General features: G+C 40.0%; 2 protein-coding genes across 2 annotated transcripts; one reads left to right on the plus strand and one right to left on the minus strand.

The window, feature by feature from the left end:
• Positions 1–57: 57 nt before the first annotated feature.
• Positions 58–3,398, minus strand: CCDC121 (coiled-coil domain containing 121). The gene is made up of 2 exons (XM_019735282.2): positions 2,850–3,398; positions 58–1,949 (listed from the first exon to the last, which is right to left on the minus strand). Exons 1-2 carry the CDS (start codon positions 3,305–3,307, stop codon positions 1,043–1,045), a joined length of 1,365 nt encoding a protein of 454 aa, XP_019590841.2. The 5' UTR covers positions 3,308–3,398; the 3' UTR covers positions 58–1,042.
• Positions 3,399–3,442: 44 nt separating this feature from the next.
• GPN1 (GPN-loop GTPase 1) lies at positions 3,443–20,012 on the plus strand. The gene is made up of 14 exons (XM_019735287.2): positions 3,443–3,589; positions 4,652–4,745; positions 6,347–6,386; positions 7,199–7,265; positions 7,979–8,016; positions 9,700–9,778; positions 9,973–10,067; positions 11,062–11,107; positions 11,769–11,915; positions 12,618–12,700; positions 13,967–14,006; positions 14,633–14,723; positions 17,931–18,038; positions 19,283–20,012. Exons 1-14 carry the CDS (start codon positions 3,479–3,481, stop codon positions 19,366–19,368), a joined length of 1,125 nt encoding a protein of 374 aa, XP_019590846.1. The 5' UTR covers positions 3,443–3,478; the 3' UTR covers positions 19,369–20,012.
• The last annotated feature ends 450 nt before the right edge of the window (positions 20,013–20,462 follow it).

The following is a 20,462-nucleotide window of genomic DNA, read 5'->3' on the forward strand; positions in this document are numbered from 1 at the left end:
TACATTGTTTATGGCTATATGTAAATATAAAAGTATAGTATATACAAATATTTATATTTAGTATATGTTTGTATTTTAATATATATAAACATAGTATGGAAACATGCACAGGAATGATAAACATCAAATTTAGTATAGTGCTGGCATCCAGAGGGACCACGAGTGAATTTGGAAGTTCTTATTTCTTAAGGTGTATAGTAAGTTTGTCATAGTTTTATATTTTTTGTATGTCTGAAATATTTCATTTTCAAAATCAGTTAATCAAAAAAATATTCTTACCTCCTCCAAAGGGAAAAGTTTAGAACATTTCCTTCTGCTTCATCTTAACCTTTGATTTTCCCCTCACCCAATAGTCGGCTCCCCCCATGTCTTCACTTCTATTTCTACGATTCCAGCTGGAACCATCATCAACTCTTGCCTAGACCACAGTAGGAGCTTCTTAATTGTTTTTTCCTGCTTTTACTGGCTTGGATTCACTCCACATAAGAAGGTTGTAGTGAGTTTTTAAAACTGTAAATCAGACTTCATTCACCTGCTAAAAGCCTAATGGTTTCCCAGGGCACTTAGAATAAGTCACTCCCTTTCCTTGTTCTACAAGGCGCTTTGTGTTCCTACTGTTGACCTTTTAGCCTCATCTTCCTCTGCTCCACCCATGCTCTCTGATTATTATTCCCTAACATGTTAGCCACACTACCTTTCTGTTCCTTGAACCTACCAAGCTTATTCCCATTTTAGGGCCTTTGCATTCACTCTTCCCTCTGCCTGGAATGATTTTTACCCCATTTGCATTGTATACTTCATTTTATCATTCAAGTCTCAAACTGAAGTTCACTTCAGAGGTCTTTTCCACCTGAACACTTTTTGTAACATCACCCTATTTAATTTCCTTCATAGTAAAGCAAAAATTAGATCTTCATTAGCTAACCTTCACACTAAAACATCATGATGGTTATTTTACCATAGCAATGAGATCTAAAAGCTTTCCTAAGTTTAGGCAGCACCTAAGAATACTTGCTCCAGTCCTTATTTAATCAGTGATCTTTTAGGAATTACTGTGGATTAATCCTTGATTTTGTTTTTGGCGCATGCCTTGCAGTCGTTGCCTCCCCCGGAGTAAGCCTTCCACATACCACTGTTCCTGCTGCAGCTGCTGCTTCTGAGTTTTGAACTGTCTTTGAGTAGTCTGCAACTTCTGGCATTGCCAGGTTTGCTGCAATAGTTCCTTCTGTAACTGCTGGTTCTCTCTGTGGACACCGCGGTAGAACTCAAAAGTATAATTCTCTGCTGCCAACTCTAAGGCCTGGATCTTCCTGTTAAGCTCCTTTCCTTTTCTCTTTCCCAACTGCCTCACGTCTGGCTCACTCAGTTGTTTCTCCAGTAATGCTTTTTCCTGGAGGTACTGGATCTGGGCTTCCTGTTTCTTTGCAGTTGTCTCGGCTTGGACTTTCCTTTTCTCCTCCTCTAATGTCTGCATTGCTCTCTCCTGTTTCTCCTTTAATAGTGAAACGTCCCTCAGTGCCTGCAACTGCTGCTTCAGATCAGATTGGATCTTTTCCTTCTGCAAGAGCTCTGTGTTAAGCTCTGATGTTTGTTTCGCGTATTTGGAGGCTGATTCTTGTCTCTTTCGTTCAGTTTCCCCACTTCTTTGCAAATAGCTGTTCCACAGCTTCTCAAGTTGCCTACTATACTTCTCAGTTTTGTTGGTCAGGTATTCCAGAAAGAATTTATTTTCAGCTTGGACATGTAACTTTTCAGTGAGTAGCTGCCAAGTTTCCTTCATTAGCGGTTCTTGCCGCATTTGAGCTTGTTTTATTTGCTTGTCCAGCGTCATCATTTCCACGGTCGTTTCTTTAAGCCCCATTGGTGCCGTTGTTAGCTTCTCTGGCTCAAAAAAATTATTTATTAAACTAAGATACAGTGGAGGGGGACCACTGGAGTCCTCAACAAACCTGAAGGAAGAAAAAGTGAGACATTCCCCCATCAGTTCTTCATTAAAATTTAGGAAATAAAAAATGCACAATTGTACTTTAATTCATACAAGAGAATATTTTGAGCACTTATTGTTTTCGTGACACTGCGAGGAGGCATGGGATATGATATAGCTCTGGGTGAAGAGGAGGGAGTGTACTTTACAATTCACAGTATGCACTCAGTACCACCCTGTAAGGTATCTCATTTTTATTATTAGTTTCAGGTGTACAAAACAATGTAATAGACATTTATACCCCTCACAAAGTGATAACCCCCACTCCCCCAATCTACTACCCCTTTGACATCATATATAGCTGTCACAGTTCCCTTGCCTCTATTCCTTATGCTGTACTCCACATCCTGTGACCATATGTGTGTGTGTGTGTGTGTGTATATATATATATATATAAAATTACAATTGACATTCAATTATACATGTACACTTCACATGTACACTGCGGTGGTCAGACACACCGTCCATGAAGCAGTCTCCCTAGTAAGACAAGTGTCCATCGGATACCTATAAAATCTTTACATTATTGATTCTATTCCCCAACTGTCTTTCGTATCCTGGTGGCAATCTTGTGATTACTGATTGTGCTTTCTAATCCCCTCACCTTCTCCCTCATGCCCACTTATCTCAATTTTAAAGAGAAAACAGGTTCAGGGAATTTATGACTTGGTCACGATTTACACCGCTAGCAAGTGGCAGAGCCAGCCGAGGTGTGAAACTTAGATCTATGACTTAGTTAACAACTACAAAGGGCCACCAGCACATACTCGGTGGTCGGGAGCAAGAACAAATGTCTAGGCTCTTGCACCACCTTTTCGGTTTCCCAGGACGCTTCCGTGGAGGGAAGCGCTCCTTTAGTACCTACTTGCGACAGGAATCCCGGCGTTTATCCCTAAGGTCTAGCTGTAGTTCATGGAGGTTGCCTGCCAAGGAGCTAGTGTCAGGGGACTGCGACACACGGATACGGCGTCCCGCTGAGGAAACTTTTCGCAATTTCTCGGTTCTGTGTTCAATGGGTCTGGGCGCTGCACAGCAACCCCGCAGGTCCCCAGTCCTGGCCGGTCCGGCCCTGGGCTGCTTAACTTCCGCCGAATAAACCTTAGCCTTCGGTTCTCGGGCGGCTGTGTTCCCCGCTCCTGGTGGGCGAAAAGTGAAACGCAGTCTCTTTTTCGTAGTGGGGGGGTCCTGCCCTTGGGATCCCAGGTCCTCTTGTTCCCATGGGAACCAGAGCTTTGCCCTTCCCAGGCCCAACCCTACGACCATGAGCTCCAATTTTTCTGGCCCACTCCAGTCCTCCTCCCACAGTCTCCACTTCCCCGCCATTGCCACTAGTTGGCTCCCGAGCTAGGTCGGGACAGGAAGATGCTCTGGCGCTCGTTCGCTCTTCCCTTTCTGGCTGGTGCAGTTCTAGCCTCGTTCGCTGCCCAGAACATTGCGGAAGTCTCTCTAGCCACGCTGCGTCGCTATGGTAAAGGGGGCGGGACCAGGGTAAAGATGGCGGCGTCCGCGGCTGCCGCTGCGCCGCAGGCTGCGGGGGGTCCTCGGCCCCCAGTGTGTTTGTTGGTGTTGGGAATGGCGGGATCTGGGAAAACCACTTTTGTACAGGTGACGTACACGGCGCGGGCGTAGGTGGTGTGCGTGAGAGGTTGTCTGTGGCGGGTGGGAGAATGGGAGGGAGGTCTCTGGGGTGTTGGAGGGGACCAGCGCGTGGCTTTGGGGACTTGCCAGCATCTCCGGTTCCTTCCTGAGCGAAGCCGTCTCGGACCTGAGCCTGGGTTCATTAACGCTCTCTTTTGTACACTATCGGTGCATAGCACTTGGTACAACTTAAGTAGTTGTACTGGAATTGTCTTAGCGATAATATTGCCAACTCCTGGGAGGCAGAGGCTTACAAGTAAATAGTGATTAATACAGTGCTACCACCCAGACTTTCGTTGTAGATTGCTAAAGAATTACATATGTCTTGCATGCCTATTATATAATATTTTAGATGTGGATGAAAAAGGGGTGCTGTAATAAGCCTAACTGAAAGTAACTTCACAGGGTGATCTGATCATAAATTCCTAACGGGATCAGGTCGTGGTGAGTAGTGATGGCCCAGGCATATAACTGCGTTAGTAAAAGGTTTATCTTTGCCTTAAGCAAGCCCTGTCCCTTGTTTTTGTGCATCTAGGTTGGTTAACAACACACCTTTGAAATGCCTATTTTTTGAGAGAGCATGTAGTCTTATAAACTATCCTGTAATCTGACACTCCCCCCATTGTTAGTTATTTAATCTTCTTTATGATTACCTCCTTAATTCCAAATGCATAAAAGAAACTGCAAAATTGCCATTCTCAGGAGAATCTGAGATCTTGCTTCCTGGCAATTGTTGTCAAATAAACTCTTATAAATATTCTGTACGTGTTCAGTGAAAATGAGGTTGTCAAGGTTCCTGCTTTCAGGAAACTCCTGTTATACTGGGGGTGATAGAAAAAAATCCCCACACAAAACAAGTAAATGATCAAGAGTAGGAGGCTCTGTTAAGTGGGTAATAAAGAAAGGTAGCATTTCAACAGAGTTCAATGTTGGAAGTGAATGTTTCAGATAGAGGGAAATGTCCTTTGTCCCCTTATCATGCCCTCTTTGTCTCACTCAATCCCTCTCCCCATATCCATATTGCTGCAGAGGCTCACTGGACACCTGCATTGCCAAGGTTCTCCACCTTATGTGATCAACCTGGACCCAGCTGTGCATGAAGTTCCCTTTCCTGCCAATATTGGTAAGTAAACTGCCTCAGAATGGAAAGCCTCCAGCTTGCCAGTTTCAATGCTTTGATTTTTTTCTAAACTACCATGTTTTCCCAAAAATAAGACCTAGCTGGATCATCAGCTGTAATGCGTCTTTTGGAGCAAAAATTAATATAAGACCGGGTCTTATGTAATATGATATAAGACTGGGTCTGATATGATACGATATGATATGATATACTGGGTCTTATATTAATTTTTGCTCCAAAAGATGCATTAGAGCTGATGGTCTGGCTAGGTCTTATTTTTGGGGAAACATGGTATCTACTCTCCTTTGCTTGGATTTGCTAGAATCCCTAAACAGGCTTCTCCCTTATTCACATTTTCTCTTTGTTTACTCCTTTCCCTTTCCCAAATGTATTTCCTTACCACTCAGCATTATTTCTCCCCTCTTTCTGACCCTAGGGTGTCAGGGTGTTGTTATTTGGGAAAATGAAGTGACAGGAAGTCAGTCATCTCACTTCTAGGCCATAAACCCTTCAAAAGGCTTTGATACATACATATACCTTTTTAGTTTCTTTTCTTAAAGTTAGAGTATAAGGGTTTTTGTGTGGTAGTTCACTTACTGATTTGTAGGAACCTTGCTTCCGCTCTCAAAGTTACATGGGAAAATGTGTGTGTATATATGCACATGTACATTGTTTTGGGGAGAGGTTCCCAGTTACCATAAGATTTTAAGAGGAATCTGTGACTCTAAATAAGAATGGATGTGATCCAATGTCATGATTCTAGATAGGATCTAGGTTTCTTGATTTCTAGACTATCACTGTGTGCTAATCCTCTTCTTACTTCTTCTTAAACCTATTAAGCTGCTTGTACCCCACACAAACTAATAAAGGAGGGCCTTGTATCAAGAAGCAGAGATTGTTTTGAGAAGAATTTGGGGGAAAATTGTTCATCTTATTCCAAGGATGGAATTCTAATTCTAATAGTTGATGAGGTAGGTTTACAGACTGGTAGATAGGTTTAGTTAGATATTACTAGACAGATTCATTCTTTTTTAAAAAAAATCATGTCTGCATTACCTTTGTTACCAGTAGGGAATTAGTAAGAAATAAAGGTTTTTTTTCTTGATTCAGCTCCCTTTTTCTATGCATATGATCACTGACAAGATATTTAAGTTGCATAAATCTTCTCCTTGTCTCTGACCGTCTCAACCATAACTTGAGAGCTCCTAGCCTAACTTTTTTCCTGGGTTACCTGGCAGTTATCCTTTATGAGGTAGGAAACCAGTGTGAATCTGAGGAAATTAGTAGAAGACAATGCTGACAAGAGAATCCTAAGAGTCTAGTTTCAGTTTCTTGCTGGTAGAGAAGGTACAGGACACCTTTTCTATTCTTCTCTTCAAAATCTTGCTTCTTTTGCTATCACAATTCAATGATCTTAGCTTAAAAATTTAGGAAACAAATTTAAAAAGTAACTCAGATGCTGAGGGATAAACTTAATTTTTTTTCCTCAGAGGAAGCAGAGATGACTTGAGAGACCTATTGCTTAGAATATTATTGGTGGAGGGTCTCATGCTACCTTATTTCATATATGTTGAATTCCAGTTAATTCTTTCTTTCCCTTCCAGATATTCGTGACACTGTGAAGTATAAAGAAGTCATGAAACAGTATCCTTTTCTACATCTACTTTGGTGTTGACTCATCTCTGGGTAGTTACCATCTGTATATTTTGTGGCTTTGAAAGAGTCTTTTTGCATTTCCTTGTGAAATATACTAACAAAAAAGCATTTGATTGCTTCAAAGTAATTTTATTAGGAGGATGGAAGATGGATGTGGGGAGAAGTATTGTAGGTGATTAGAAACACTATTTTAGTTTGTGTTTTCAGTTTTCTTACCATCTTCCTAGATTGCAGGCTGTTGTAGAGAGCTCAGAATGAGAGGCTAGCTGGTAGTGTGCCTAGATTCCAGAAAGTTGTATTGCCTTGCAGGATCCATTGGTCACCACCTTTTCAGACTGGGAAACTCAGAAATCGGTAGGTTAGGTTAAGTATAGTCAACTATAAATATGTTCCTGTGTGAAATACATACTTTCCCTATATGTAAATTTAGGTCAGAAGACTAATTATAATCAGCAGGTTGCTTGATTAGTGAGGGTCAGAGCAAGGAGCCTTATATAGATGACCTTCACTGCCAATGCCAGCAGGCTGTCACTGCATGACGCATCTATTACGTTTTGGTCAGTTAATTTCTTCATTTTGCCTGGCCATCCCTAAAGCAATAAATAAATGAGGAAGACTTTGATGATGAATGTTTCCCTATGAAGTTAAGGTTGTGTGACATATAACAGTCAAGGATTAGCTTGCCAGTATCCATTAATGGACTACTAATATAATGCTGTTTGTGTGACTGATATCCTAGGTATGAGCTTTATCTTCTAAATTGATCTATGAGCAATTTAAATCCTCAACTTAGTGTCTAGATACGGACTTGGGCCCAATGGTGGCATCGTGACCTCACTCAATCTCTTTGCTACCAGATTTGATCAGGTATGTCTGTTTTTATTTACATAGGCATGACGGTGTGAAAACCTGTGACTCTGAAATGCCTTAGCTTGATAACATTGGGAAAGAAGGGCAATAAACAGGGATATAAATACAGAAAATAAGTAGGCATTTTGGTAGACAGAGAAGTAGGCTGTGAGAGGATGATCAGAGTTATGAACACTTCACATTTAATATTTGTGACAGCCAACAATACAAAAATCCAAGAGACCTAAGTTCATTTCTTGATCTGTCATTGGCTTGTAGTGTTACCCTGAGGATGGAGTAGAGGGATGGGAAAAGGGCTGTATGAGATGGGCTAGCAGGCACGGAATGGAACAATAATGGGACTTTTAACTTGTGACAAGTACTTGTCATCGTTTAGGTTTTCTCTCACCTTCTTCTATAAGAGTGTTTTGAGATGGGTTTTTTAGCCCTGATTGTCACTCCATGAGACAGGCTTTAACATTTTGCCAGAGCGCCAGGAGAAGTGACTTAACAGTGGCAGATCAAGTCCTCAGTGTCTCAGGTCCTTGCTCTGTGCTTCAGGGGGTTACAGCACTGATATGGTGGTGTTCCTTTGGTTCAGTGAGTTTATTGGTTGGTGTTAAGATTGAGAACACAAAGTTTCAATAGCTGGAGGCAGGCCACCCTAGACAAGGCCCTGTGATTTTGTGTTGAAATTAGATCCTGTTGTAACTGGCCTCTTTTTCTTTTAGGTGATGAAATTTATTGAGAAGGCCCAGAACATGTATAAGTAAGTGATTTCATTTTAGCGCCATGTTATTACTCTGTAGCGGACATATCCTAGGCTTTATGAAGGATTTTGGGATCGCATCAAGTTCTGAAAGGGTGTAGACTCAGATGAAACTTAGATGTGAAAAAAAGCTAGGCAAGAAAATCATTAAGCTGCTGTGTAGACCTATACTTAGTAGTATCCCACCCTCAATTACTTTGGTATATGCCCGTGGCATCTTAGGAGATATTTTGAAACCGTCCAAATTCAGTTATCTACCTGCTTCCTCTTGGGAAACCAGACTTGTTGGCATTAAAGTCTCTGAGACACTTTTCTACCCCTTGTTTCAATGAATATAATTCACATAAATCAGAGAGAATAATTGTTTTTTGTTTAAAAAGTATCAAAATAAAATTTTTGTTCTTATTATTACCCACAATTCAATTTTTGATAGGTTTGCTTTTTTTAAAAAAAGAAAGTTAATTCATTATTTTTGTAAAAAAGGATATATTCTCATTACAAGAGTATTAAGCCATACATAATATTTAAAAGATGAAACTATCATTCACTAGATTCCCACTAGAAATAACTATGATTATTATTATCAATGACTATCAGTCTACCTGCTTCTGTGAATATATACATAAATAGAAGGATGGATGGATTGGATGGATAAGGTGTTTTATAAAAATGGGATCATAGTAGAGGTAGTTTTTTAAATTAATAGCTTCGTTGAGATATAAATTCACATAGCATAAAGTGCACTCTATACAATTTAGTGGGTTTTTTTTATATTCATAAAATTGTGTATTGATCCCTACTATCTAATTTCAGAACATTTTATCATCCCCAAAGGAAACCCCGTACGCGTTGGCAGTCAGCCCCTATTCTGCCTTTCTCCCAGCTCCTGGTGGCTGCACCATTTCCCGTCCCCACTGCCGTGTGCAAGCGTTGCGATTTCTTCACATGCTTGTCAATGTCTTTGTTTTTGATTTTAGCCATCTCAGTGGGTGTGAGGTTATGGTTTTGATTTGTATTTCCTCAGTGATTAATATTTCCTCAGTGATTAATGATATTGAGCATCTTTTCAACCTTATTGAAATATATATACTTATTGGCCAGTGGTATATACTTGGAGAAATGTCTATTCAAATTCTTTGCTCATTTTTAAAAACAATTTTATATTGAGATATAATTCACATACAATACAATTCACCTGTTTAAAGTGTACAATTCAGTGACTTTTAGTGTATTCACAGAATTGTGCCACCATTACCACAGTCAGTTTTAGAACATTTTCATCGCCTCAAGAAGAAACCCTGTGTTTAGCTATCACTCACCTGTCCCTCTAGTTCTCCCTCCCCTCCACCTTTCCCCACCCCCACCCCTAAGTAGCCAGATGGTTTCCCAAGAGGTTTACATTCTGATTTTGCTTATCTCTCGTTTCTAATGCACCGTGTTTCCCCTGTGATCATTTGCAGGAATGTGTAGACTGCTGCTCTTGTCCATTAGCATGAATAGTGGACATTGAACAAAGCCTGGGGAATGACATGTGCATTTTAAAGGCAATGGGAGGAAGTTAGACTTGGCAGTGTGAAGAGGTTATCCCAATTTTGGATAACCAGATGTTTGGTGTTTTGTGTGACGGAATATTTTCAGCATTGCACAAGTATAATACTTCTTTAATGGTCTTTCTTGACTCAGATATGTCTTGATTGACACACCTGGACAGATTGAAGTCTTCACGTGGTCAGCCTCTGGGACAATCATCACCGAGGCCCTGGTGAGTATTGTAGGACTTTCTGCTGAGAGCTAGATTGGATAAGCCTCTTTTTATTGCCTGGGATCTTACGTGGGAGAGAGTTCCAGAAGCTCTGTACACCCTGCCTATAGTGGTTCTCTCTAGCTAAGGAAAGTAGGAAAAGTCTGGAGTACAGATCAGGAGTCCTCTGGCTAAAGTTTTATTTTGTGGTTTAGGCATCTTCGTTTCCAACGGTTGTTATTTATGTGATGGACACGTCGAGAAGTTCCAACCCAGTGACCTTCATGTCCAATATGCTCTATGCCTGCAGGTAAATGATGATTGGTTTTCATGATATTACATCAAGGTATGTTTTTGAGTCGTCGTCTTCTCTTTTGTTTTGGTGTCCTGAGTGCCCCTAGATTTGTGCTCATTCAGATTTGCGCCTCAGTGTAGTGGTTGTAAGTTGGGGAGTCAGCAAAGGGGCACATGTGCTGCTGGCATTGTTTGTCAGCAGCTGCTCCTCTTCTTCCTTTGCTACAGAAATAGGTGCTTTATGAATGTGAATCTTCTGGTAGTTGCTCCCAGTTGCATGAAACCTAAGTCTATATAGAGTAGAGCTCCTTTTCTGTGTTATGATAGAGAGAGTGAAAGTATAACACGAAGAGAGATTATGACTAGCAAGATTTATCCATGATTCTAAAATACACAGCTTTGCCTCAAGTGTGGCGCCCTGAGGAGAGGAAGGACGTGCTCATTAAGTTATGTTAATGCATTAAACCTAGGAGCACGGCAGACCATTATTAAAGCTGAGAGAATTTGATTTTGGGAGTACACAAAAGCCATCACCATTTGTCCCTTCTCGTACGACTAGGGATGTCCCTTTTTATTAGATGCAAGAAATCCTAGTCCAAATAGATGTCTGATGACTGACAGCATTTGTTCATTTTCATACTAATTGTTTAAAAGACAGTTTTTTTATTTGGTTGTTGTGAGTAATAATGCTTGGCTACTGATCCTGTTTTCTGTGAGAAAAATCTCTGAGAAAACAGGATCAGTAGCCAAGCATTATTACTCCAAGAAAGAGGGAGGGAGGGAGGGAGGGAGAGAGAGAGAGAGAGAGAGAGAGAGAGAGAGAGAGAGAGTGTTTACTTGATGGTGGTGACGATTTGCTTCTTGGGAGAGGAAAATATGTGGCGGGTAAGAATGGATACCTGTATATAGAGTTTGAACCCGTTCCCGTTCTCTTTACTTGGTTCCAGCAGATGGACAGTGGGTAAACGAGCTTAAGTACCTTTGCTAATGTCTTAATGTTTGATTTTCAGCATCTTGTACAAAACCAAGCTGCCTTTCATTGTGGTCATGAATAAAGTAAGTGGATCTTTACTGTTGTGATTCAGTACTGTATTTCTTTTTCATCAGAACCTTGTGTTATTGGAAGATTTAGGTAGGTGAAAAGGATTATTTCAGATGCTGGAGAACAGATTCAGGCTTAACTGAAACAAAGTCATGAGCACTTCTAGGAAGAAGATTCAATCAAATTGAATGAATATTTATCACTGACTCTCATCCAAAGTTATTTTAGCCTAGATAGAGCAATCCCTCAACCACAGCATATAGGTTTTCCTTCAGAATCAAGACTGTGTAAAGAGGGGAGTGGGGAAAGGAACTGGTAGGCTATTGGAAGTAGCAAAACAAACAAAAACAAAACTTCCCTGTTGGTTGATGGCTAGGATAAAAGAGACTGCTTGACTTCAGGGCCTGGCATGTGCTGGCATCCACTGTGACTGTGGTCACTTGGCAGTGGATAGCAAAGGGTCTCCTTCATCCAAGAGAACACATACCTTCATTGAATTATTTACACAATACAACAGTCTTGGCTCTTTGTGGCTTATTGCAGTGGAGGAGGAAATGGGGGAAGCAGAGACAGAAAATCTATGAATAATTGCTTTTTCCTGTCACCACTTAAAAAAAGTTGTTTGATGTCTAAATGCATCTCTGGTTGCTGACAGTTGACTTCTCTCTGGTACAGACCGACATCATTGATCACAGCTTTGCAGTGGAATGGATGCAAGATTTCGAGGCTTTCCAAGATGCTTTGAATCAAGAGACCACATACGTCAGTAACCTGACTCGTTCAATGAGCCTGGTGTTGGATGAGTTTTACAGCTCACTAAGGGTACACTTTCTCTTCTCATTCTGACACTCTCTTCAAGTTACCTTTTAACCCACAGGGCTGGCTCTGAACCCTCGTAGAAAGGAAGTTCATTGCTTTCTGAAAAGTAAATTTTAAAGCATTACCTGTTACAAACTGGAGGTTTAGAAGATAAATAAGATAGAGACCCTGCCCTCAGAGAGTTTATGGTCTAGTTAGAAGAGAGGGCTACACACAGAATTGAAACATGATATACTGTGATAAGTACCTTAAGAAAGGTGGGAAGTTGGGCCTGATGGTGGTGAGAGGGCAGATCACTTTTGAAATGAGAGATTTCGGAGAATACAGTGTTAGAGGTATGCTTTGAAGGAAAGGTAAGATTTGTATAAGCAAAAGTGGGTATGGGTGGCAGAGAGTATGTTAATTGGCCAAGCAAATTTTTATAGAGAACAGGCAGTGGTTTGATTTGATGGGGAATAAAAAGTCCTGCTACTTGTTTGGTTCTGATTATCGTTCTTTTTCAGCTCTCTACTTTCCGTAGGCTTATTTCCATGACTTTTGGGTAGGCATGCTGTTTTGTTTTGTTTTAGCTTTACTCTTTGCCAGAGACTTCTTGAGGTATTGAAACTTCTTTTATGATGATTTTATGACATTTGAACGAAATAATATCCTCCATGTAAAATCAGACATTTGACTCCTCAGTAGCATTAGTGTTCCTTTCGGCAGGTGGTGGGCGTGTCTGCTGTTGCAGGTACAGGCTTGGACGAACTCTTCGTGCAAGTCACCAGTGCTGCAGAAGAATATGAAAGGTGAGGGTAAAGGGAAATCCTACTGATGACATTCTTCATAACCCACAATTCTGATATGATAGCAGTTGTGCCAGGCAAAACGTTTTGGTTTTCATAGTGCATGTATTTGCCATGTATATGTGTACTAGATTTGACCACGCTTAGTGGTAACAAGTCCCCAATAACTTTTTTTTTAAATAGGAGTATAAAATCTTCACGGTATTAAACAATTAAGAACAGGAGTCATCAGACTTTTTTGCTAAAAAGCCGGAATATTTTAGGCTTTGTGGGCCATATGATCTCTTTTGCAACTGCTCCACTCTGTCATTGTAGCACAAAAGCCTCTGCAGACAATTTGGAAATGAATGGGCGTGCTTGTGTTCCAGCAATACTTTATTTATAAAACTAGGCGGCAGGCTTGGTTTGGCCCATTAGCCACATGGGCTGACCCCCGAATAAGAACATAGACTTTGGAGTCAGACAGGGATGAGTTAGATTTGTTTCCTCCACTTAATAAATGAGTGACCTTAGCAAGTTTTCATCATTTGTAGATCAGGGATAATAACATTTATTGCTAAGGTCGTTGTGAGGATTATTAGAGAAAACATCTGAAGCACTTAGTGCAATTGCTGACACACAGTAAGCACATTTCATAATAAATGGTTGTTACAACTGTTGTCATGGTTAATACTGGAATTCCATTTACCTAAAGGAAAGTAGAGTCAGAGCATGTAGATACTTTTCCTTAGGCCTGTAGCCTATTAATGGGCTGCTTACTAGTATGTTCCTTTGGTTTCATACTTAGCAAGATCCTAACAACCACATTGTAGTTTTCAGACACGTTATGTTTATTTTGATTCATCAGAAGTGTGTGTGTGTGTGAGTGATCAAAGCCTCGGGTTAGACTCTGTTTTGTATACTTTCATTGTTGCCCTGATAAACCACGTAATTATATATTGGGCTTCCTGGACCTAACAGGCCTAGCGTCTTTTATTCATCTCAAATGTTTATCCAAGTGAATGATAAGCTTATCAGTCACAGTCTCCAGAGTTAATCTTTCCAGCCCAGCAGTCAGACTTTTGTTTCTTCCTAGTTTCAGGGTGAGGGCAGGCACCTTGGCTTTTAATTCCATAGGGATAGACTCTCAGTGAGTATCACTTATTATGTCTGATGTTCAGTGAAGTAAGGTCTCTTTTTATTGTCAGAGTCCTAGGAAAATAGAAGTGCTATGGAGGCGGGCAGGAGAGATTATTAAGCACAGGAATTTAGAATGTGTTTCTTTTCCAGGGAGTATCGTCCTGAATATGAACGTCTGAAGAAATCACTGGTAGGAGAGGAGGCTGTTTGTGTATTTTAGAGTCATTAAAAAGCAATCTCATATTCTGATCCTCCTGCCAATAATACTTTTGTTTTGGCTATCAATGTATCTTTTAGATACTTCTTAATTTAAATGTGTAAATGTAAATTTCTGTGTATGCTGTTTGGATGCAGAGAAGCCCCTTAATTATTTTTCTTCTCTTTATTTGAAGTTTTAAAAATGAGGTTTTTCCTATTTTACGTGCTCAGTCCTTAGTGTGCCCCACTAGAATTGTGTTTAGGAACAGAGAGGGGCTTCACAACTCATATCCCAAGTGATCAGGTGTCCTGTCCCCAGCAGCCGCAGTGGGCTCCTTATCACCGAGCCTTCCTGCTGTGTCTACTTGAGACTTCTTTTGATTTTTTTATGTCTGGTTTCTGAAACTTCTAATTCAGTCTGCAGAGCCCTCCAGCCCGAACTTCTGCTAATCTGGGCCCACACTGCTCAGCGTTTCTGTTCCCCGTTATCAGCCATTGCTTACCTGCCTCAATGTTTAAGTAGTCTCTAGTATTTGTGTAATCAGTTATCTCTAGTTAGAAGTCTGGCATCTAACTTGGAGCTCCTTTCTGTGTATGATGGTACTTCTCTCTCTACAGGCCAGTGCACAGAGCCAGCAGCAGAAAGAACAACTGGAACGCCTTCGGAAAGACATGGGCTCTGTAACCTTGGACTCAGGAACTGCCACAGGTACTACAGGGTCTCTTGGTGTTAGGAACTAAAAGGAGGGTGCTCTTATTTCTACTCAGCAGGAATGTGTTCATATTTAAGAGAGAAAGAGAAAAGGATAAAGTAAATGTGATATTTTAGGTCTGTCTATGTGGCTCTGCATTGCATTTAATTGTCATATCTCTTAGTCTTCTTTAATTAGGAATGGTTCTTTAGTCTATCTTTGTATTTACCACATTCACTTTATCCATATTTGCATTTATATGTATATATTTATATATGTACATTTTGCATTTATATATTTTTATCTTTTGTATATACAGTGGGTGACAAAAAATGTATACACATTTTAAGAAAGGAAATGTATTACTATTAAAATTGTAATAATATATACTGATAACAAAAGATGAATATAAGTCACATTTCACTTCTGCAATTACAAGAGGTGCTCAAAGTGGTTACCCTCAGCATAATTTTAATACAGTTTTTTCCTTTCTTAAAATGTGTATACATTTTTTTGGCACTCTGTATATAAAGTGATTTGGAAAAGCAAACCCGTGACAGTTGAATAAAACTATATCACTTCGGTTTCTTCCTTTTCTTTGCTTTACTTTGGCAAGATAGTTGATGACTACTTTGTTATTTTTTAAAATAATTATTTTCCTTTAATCTGGAATGGTTTCTTAGTTTTTCTTTGTATTTTGTGACATTGACGCTTTTGAAATGTACAGGTGAGTTATTTTATAGAATGTTCTTCAATTTGTGTTTTAGGATATTTCCTCGGGTGGTGCATTTTTGGCAGAACTTTACAAAAGTGAAATTGTGTTGTTTTCCACACATCATATCAGGAGGCACATAATTTGATTTGTCTCACTACTGATGATGTTAACTTTGATCATTTGCTTGAAGTGGTGTCTTCTAGGTTTTTTCAACGTAAAGTTATTATTTTTCCCTTCGTAATAAATATTTTATGGGGTTGAGGCTTTGAGACTATATAAATATCCTTTTAATACTCAAATGTTCACTCACTAGTTTTAACACCCATTAATATAGTACAGATAGAATCCATTTTTCTGTGATGCATGTTGTACATATTTTCTCCCCTTTGTCAACTGCCCTGTTCATGGTGTTATTTTGCCATGTGCAACTTTTAATTTTGTTTTGATGTTGTCAAATTTATTTATCTTTTACTGCAATTGGATTTTGAGTCTCAGTTGGGAATCGTTTAGACCTGCATCTCTGGTAAAGGGGAATTCACTCATGTTTTATTCCAGTACTTGTATAGTTTCATTTTCTACATTTAGAGTTTATTCCTGGGCATGGTGTGAGATATATAGGTCTGTTAACCGTTCTCATAAATGGTTGTACTGACACTACTTATTGAAAAGTCTGCCTTTGCCTTAGTAATCTAAGATGCTACTGGTATCATATACTCAAGTTCTGTGTATGCTGGAGTATATTTCTGGACTACCTGTTTGATTCTCTGGACTGTCTGTGTGCCAATACCATGGTGTTTTAATCATGTACAGGCTTTATAGGATGTTTTAATACCTGCTAGGGCTAGTCCCTCTCCTACATTTCTTTTTAGTGTTTCCCTGGCTATTCTTGCGTGTTTATTTTTCCATGTAAGCTTTAGTATCTACTTATCTAGCGTGATTAAAAAAGCTTTCTAGTATTTTTATTGGGATTGTGTTATAGTCATTAATTTTGGGAGAACTGACATCTCTATGATGTTGAGTCTTCCTGTCTAAGAACAAGGAATATGTTTGTAAGGTCTACTTTGTGTCTTTCAGGAGTGTTTTCCTTACGTGGGGTTTGCATATTTCTTGTTAAATTTATTCCAAGGATTTTATCTTCTTTGTTATTGTTGAAAATGGGCTTTTCTATACCATTATATCTTCTAACTTGTTATGTTTGTGTATATGAAGGCTTTTAATTTTTGTACATTGGTCTTTTATTCTGCTACTTTACTATTTTTATTGTTTGAGTTTTGTTATTGATTCTCTAGGGGTTTCTAGGTTGGTGCTCATATTTAAATATATATACCTCCACCCATCCACACTTATTGATGGACTGGCTTTTAAAGCAGTGAAGTTCTATTCATGAGCGCTCTTGCTAGATGTCTAGTAGAGAACAGCAAAGCCACTTGGAGGGGGAGATGCTGGAAACTGGCTGGGTCCACTAAGTGATCTCGCCCATGTCATCCTAGTTGCATACTTCAGCAACATAAATTTCTATGTGCTGTGGTCCTTTGGAATCACTCATGAATACATGATATGGCAGCTGTTCAATCTACTGTTGCAAAGTGTCTGCTGTACTCAAATAACCTGTTAAAGATTGGGGGAGTTTCAGTAAATTAGTTGAGGAAAATCACAAGTATAGCTGTGACATTTTTAGTTGGGCACAGAATGAAGCATTGACTGTCAGACACCATGTCATCATCATTTCCTAGGGCCATAGGCCCCCTGAGATTTGTGCCCCTGGATGTTGCTGCTATTGGCCACCCTTATTCCCCTGCTCAGGCCTGTTAACCTGTGAGGCTCTTAGGGAGAGCGTAATCATGTCCTCCATGGCTTTCCATACTTGGCGTGGTTCTCGTAGCACCCAACCCCCGCAGGCTGAATCCCCTGCCCAGGTATTATCTGATTAGATTTTTTCCTGGGTATTGATGCTCAGCCCTTATTCCCTTTCCCTGTGTAGGGAATTTGCCTATATTAGTATATTCAATTTTCCATTCTTCCCCATCCCTCTTATTTTTGAATAGTACCCTGGCTCCTCCACTCTAGAGTATTTCACTCCTGTTGTCTTCAGACCCTCTCTGAACTTAATTTCCATCAGGAAGCTTCCTCACTGCTCCACATTTTCCCCCTTAACTCACCAGCACACTGGATCTGCTCAAATGTCTTTAGCCTTCATAAGAAAACCATAGTCTCTGCCAAGTTGTAAGTCAGCAAAAACATTCCTACCAAGATTAGCTACTTGGGAATTATTTTCCTCAGTTTAAAAATGAGACCTTGGGTTATTGGGATGGTGAAAGCACTTTGTGAACTAAACTACTAATAGAAATGTTAAGTGGCATTAACGATACATTTAAAAGAGGTAGGATCCTGCATTTTGTCAATGTCACTTTCATCCTGTCAAATTTACAATCATAGTTACTTATTGATTCAAAAGTACCCTTTTGAGGAGGCATGTGTTCCTGACATGCCACTGGTGTTTTCTCTGTAGACAGCTCATCTCCTGTGCGGGACCCTTCTGACTTGATCCTGACTCGGGGAACCTTAGATGCAGAGGATGAGGAAGCAGACAGTGACACTGATGACATTGACCACAGAGGTAAGAGGTGGCTGGGATGCTTCATGAAGGCAGACGAGCTGCTTCTCCTCACGTCGTTTGCTCGGGAGCTGCTTCCTGTTGGGAGAAGACCTTACACATGCAGCCAGTGATAGGAGAGAGGAGATGGTAAAGGACGCAGCACCAGGAGAGAGTTCCATGTATTGAGAGTTCCTGGCCTTCCTGCTAAAGGGTTAATATTGAGCTGATTACAGCCTTTAGGAGTCTCTGTCTTCTCATTGAGTCCTAACTCAATTTGAGGAATCTAGGCTTTTGTTTATTGTAATTATGGTTTTAAGAATACATAAGGAGGCCTCAGATCTAAACTAGTCAGAAAGGATTGTAACACTGAGGATAGAAATGGCTCTGGAAACCCAAAAGGGTTCCATCTGGCATAGTTTTATGGGCTATGGACAGAATCTGTTTCTTGAAAAAACCCTTTTAGGTCCTAGCTACGACCAAGAGCAAATCTCTCTTTACTCCACTGTGTTGGATGCTACCATGTAAATTGCCTCTTTTAATTAGATTTATTGAAGTATAATTTATAGAGTAAAACCCACCGTTTTAAAGTGTGTAATTTGATGAGTTTTAACATATATATAGTCTTGTAACCACCATCACAATCAAGATACAGAGTACTTCCATTGCCCCAAAAGACCCTCATGCTCATTTTTATTCAGTCCCTTTTGCACTGGTAGTTCCTTGTAAAACCACTAATCTCTTTTCCTATAGTTTTGCCTTTCCAGAATGTCGTATAATTGGAATCACAGTATTGCACTTGCATTTTACTTTTTTCATTCAGTGTATTGCTTTTGCAATCCATCCATGTTGTTGCGTGTATCAGTAGTGGTTTTTTTATTGCTGGGTAATATTCCATTATGTGGATGTACCATAATTTGTTTATACATTCACCACCTGATTGACATTTGGGTTGTTTCCAGATTTTAGCTATTATAAACAAAGCTGCAGTAAATAGTCATTAATTGGTCTTTGTGTAGACATATGTTTTCATTTCTCTTGGATAAAAATACTTAGGAGTGGGACATTTTAGTTATTTTATGAGGGAGGTATTCTCCCCACTTACAGATAAAAGAAATTGTACATTTTGGGCAACGTGATAAATACAGTGTGCTTCTGGGAGTAAACAGTTTCTTAGAAATAGGGTAGTTTCTTGACGATGGGTGACAGCAGTCTAATCCACCTAATGGGAGCATTTAAAAATAATTGACTGTCTTTTTTCCTTGTAGTTACAGAGGAAAGCCACGAAGAGCCAGCTTTCCAGAATTTTATGCAAGAATCAATGGCACAGTACTGGAAGAGAAACAACAAATAGTTTCTAGAAGTCCCAAAGTTTGGAACTCTGTAAAGAAGCTGTCCTTACTTGATTGGGGCTTACTGTAAAGGACAATTGTGTTCAGAATAGCAGCCTCTCTTACTAGGAAAATCTGGCTCAGATGAAGCGAGGGATGAAAGACGTTTGGACCTGGCATGTACATGCCGATTCCCCTTGGCCTTTCCCTGGGACTTTGGCAAGGAAGGGTATTCTACCTGTTCTTGGATGCTGCTGTTCCTTCAGGTGTACAACTTCAAGCTTTATCATTTGAACTCATGTACTTTTGCTGCTCACAGATGGAATAGAAAGAACTTATTGTTCTCTTCAGATCTCTATTATTAGGCTGGATCTATAGCCTCTACTTTCGTAGCATCTTGCCCTTGACCTACAAGTTACTCTCCTTTTATAAGAGCAGAGGGGAGACATGAGCTTGTCCAGAGTGGCACTGGAGTCTCCTTGGCAACCAATGTTGGTATGAATCGTGCCTCACACTGGGTAGCTCATTACAAGACACCACGTTTGTTGAAGTAGGCAAAATGATGAATAAGAATTTTGTTTTCGATGGTGACTTGGATAAAGAGTTTTTAACTTTGTTGTAAGCCTGCCTATCATAATCTCAAATAAGAAAATTATATAATGGTAAATAGATTCACTTCTTTTCAAGAGAGGTTTAAAACTACACGTCCAAACATGTCTTGGTAAGGTGATGTTTGTTTCCCCTGTACACATACCTAGTAACCAGGTACAGAGCCAGGCTCTGTTTATGTTGTAACTTGAACTTAATGCAAAGTATCCCTGGTGATGTCCTCAAAGGCCATGGATTTGGGTCAGGTGTACATTCCATATATAATCATGGTAAGGGTGTACCTGCCTCCACATTCTTCAGTTATCTTAAAATGTAGCACATTCCTCTTAGGGAATCTTTTCCCTGCCTAATCTGCACTCAGTTCAGTGGTTCTGAAAGTGTGTCTCTGGACCCGAAGCATAAGCATTACCTGGGAAATTGTTAGAAGTGGGACGCTGAAGACCTGACTCAGAAACTCGGATCTGTTTGCATCACTGTTCTAATACCAACAGCCTGTGACAGTTCCAGA

The sequence above is a fragment of the Rhinolophus sinicus genome, linkage group LG05, assembly GCF_036562045.2.
Source record: "Rhinolophus sinicus isolate RSC01 linkage group LG05, ASM3656204v1, whole genome shotgun sequence".
NCBI lineage: Eukaryota > Metazoa > Chordata > Mammalia > Chiroptera > Rhinolophidae > Rhinolophus > Rhinolophus sinicus.

Excerpts from the sequence above, each read along its gene's own strand:
- CCDC121 (XM_019735282.2), bottom strand. The coding sequence starts at position 3,307 with ATGGCGGGGAAGTGGAGACTGTGGGAGGAGGACTGGAGTGGGCCAGAA. Across the intron at positions 1,950-2,849 it reads CGCCGGGATTCCTGTCGCAA|GTTTGTTGAGGACTCCAGTG; the intron begins GTAGGTACTAAA and ends TTCTTCCTTCAG.
- GPN1 (XM_019735287.2), top strand. The coding sequence starts at position 3,479 with ATGGCGGCGTCCGCGGCTGCCGCTGCGCCGCAGGCTGCGGGGGGTCCT. Across the intron at positions 11,108-11,768 it reads TCATTGTGGTCATGAATAAA|ACCGACATCATTGATCACAG; the intron begins GTAAGTGGATCT and ends TCTCTGGTACAG. Across the intron at positions 14,007-14,632 it reads AACGTCTGAAGAAATCACTG|GCCAGTGCACAGAGCCAGCA; the intron begins GTAGGAGAGGAG and ends CTCTCTCTACAG.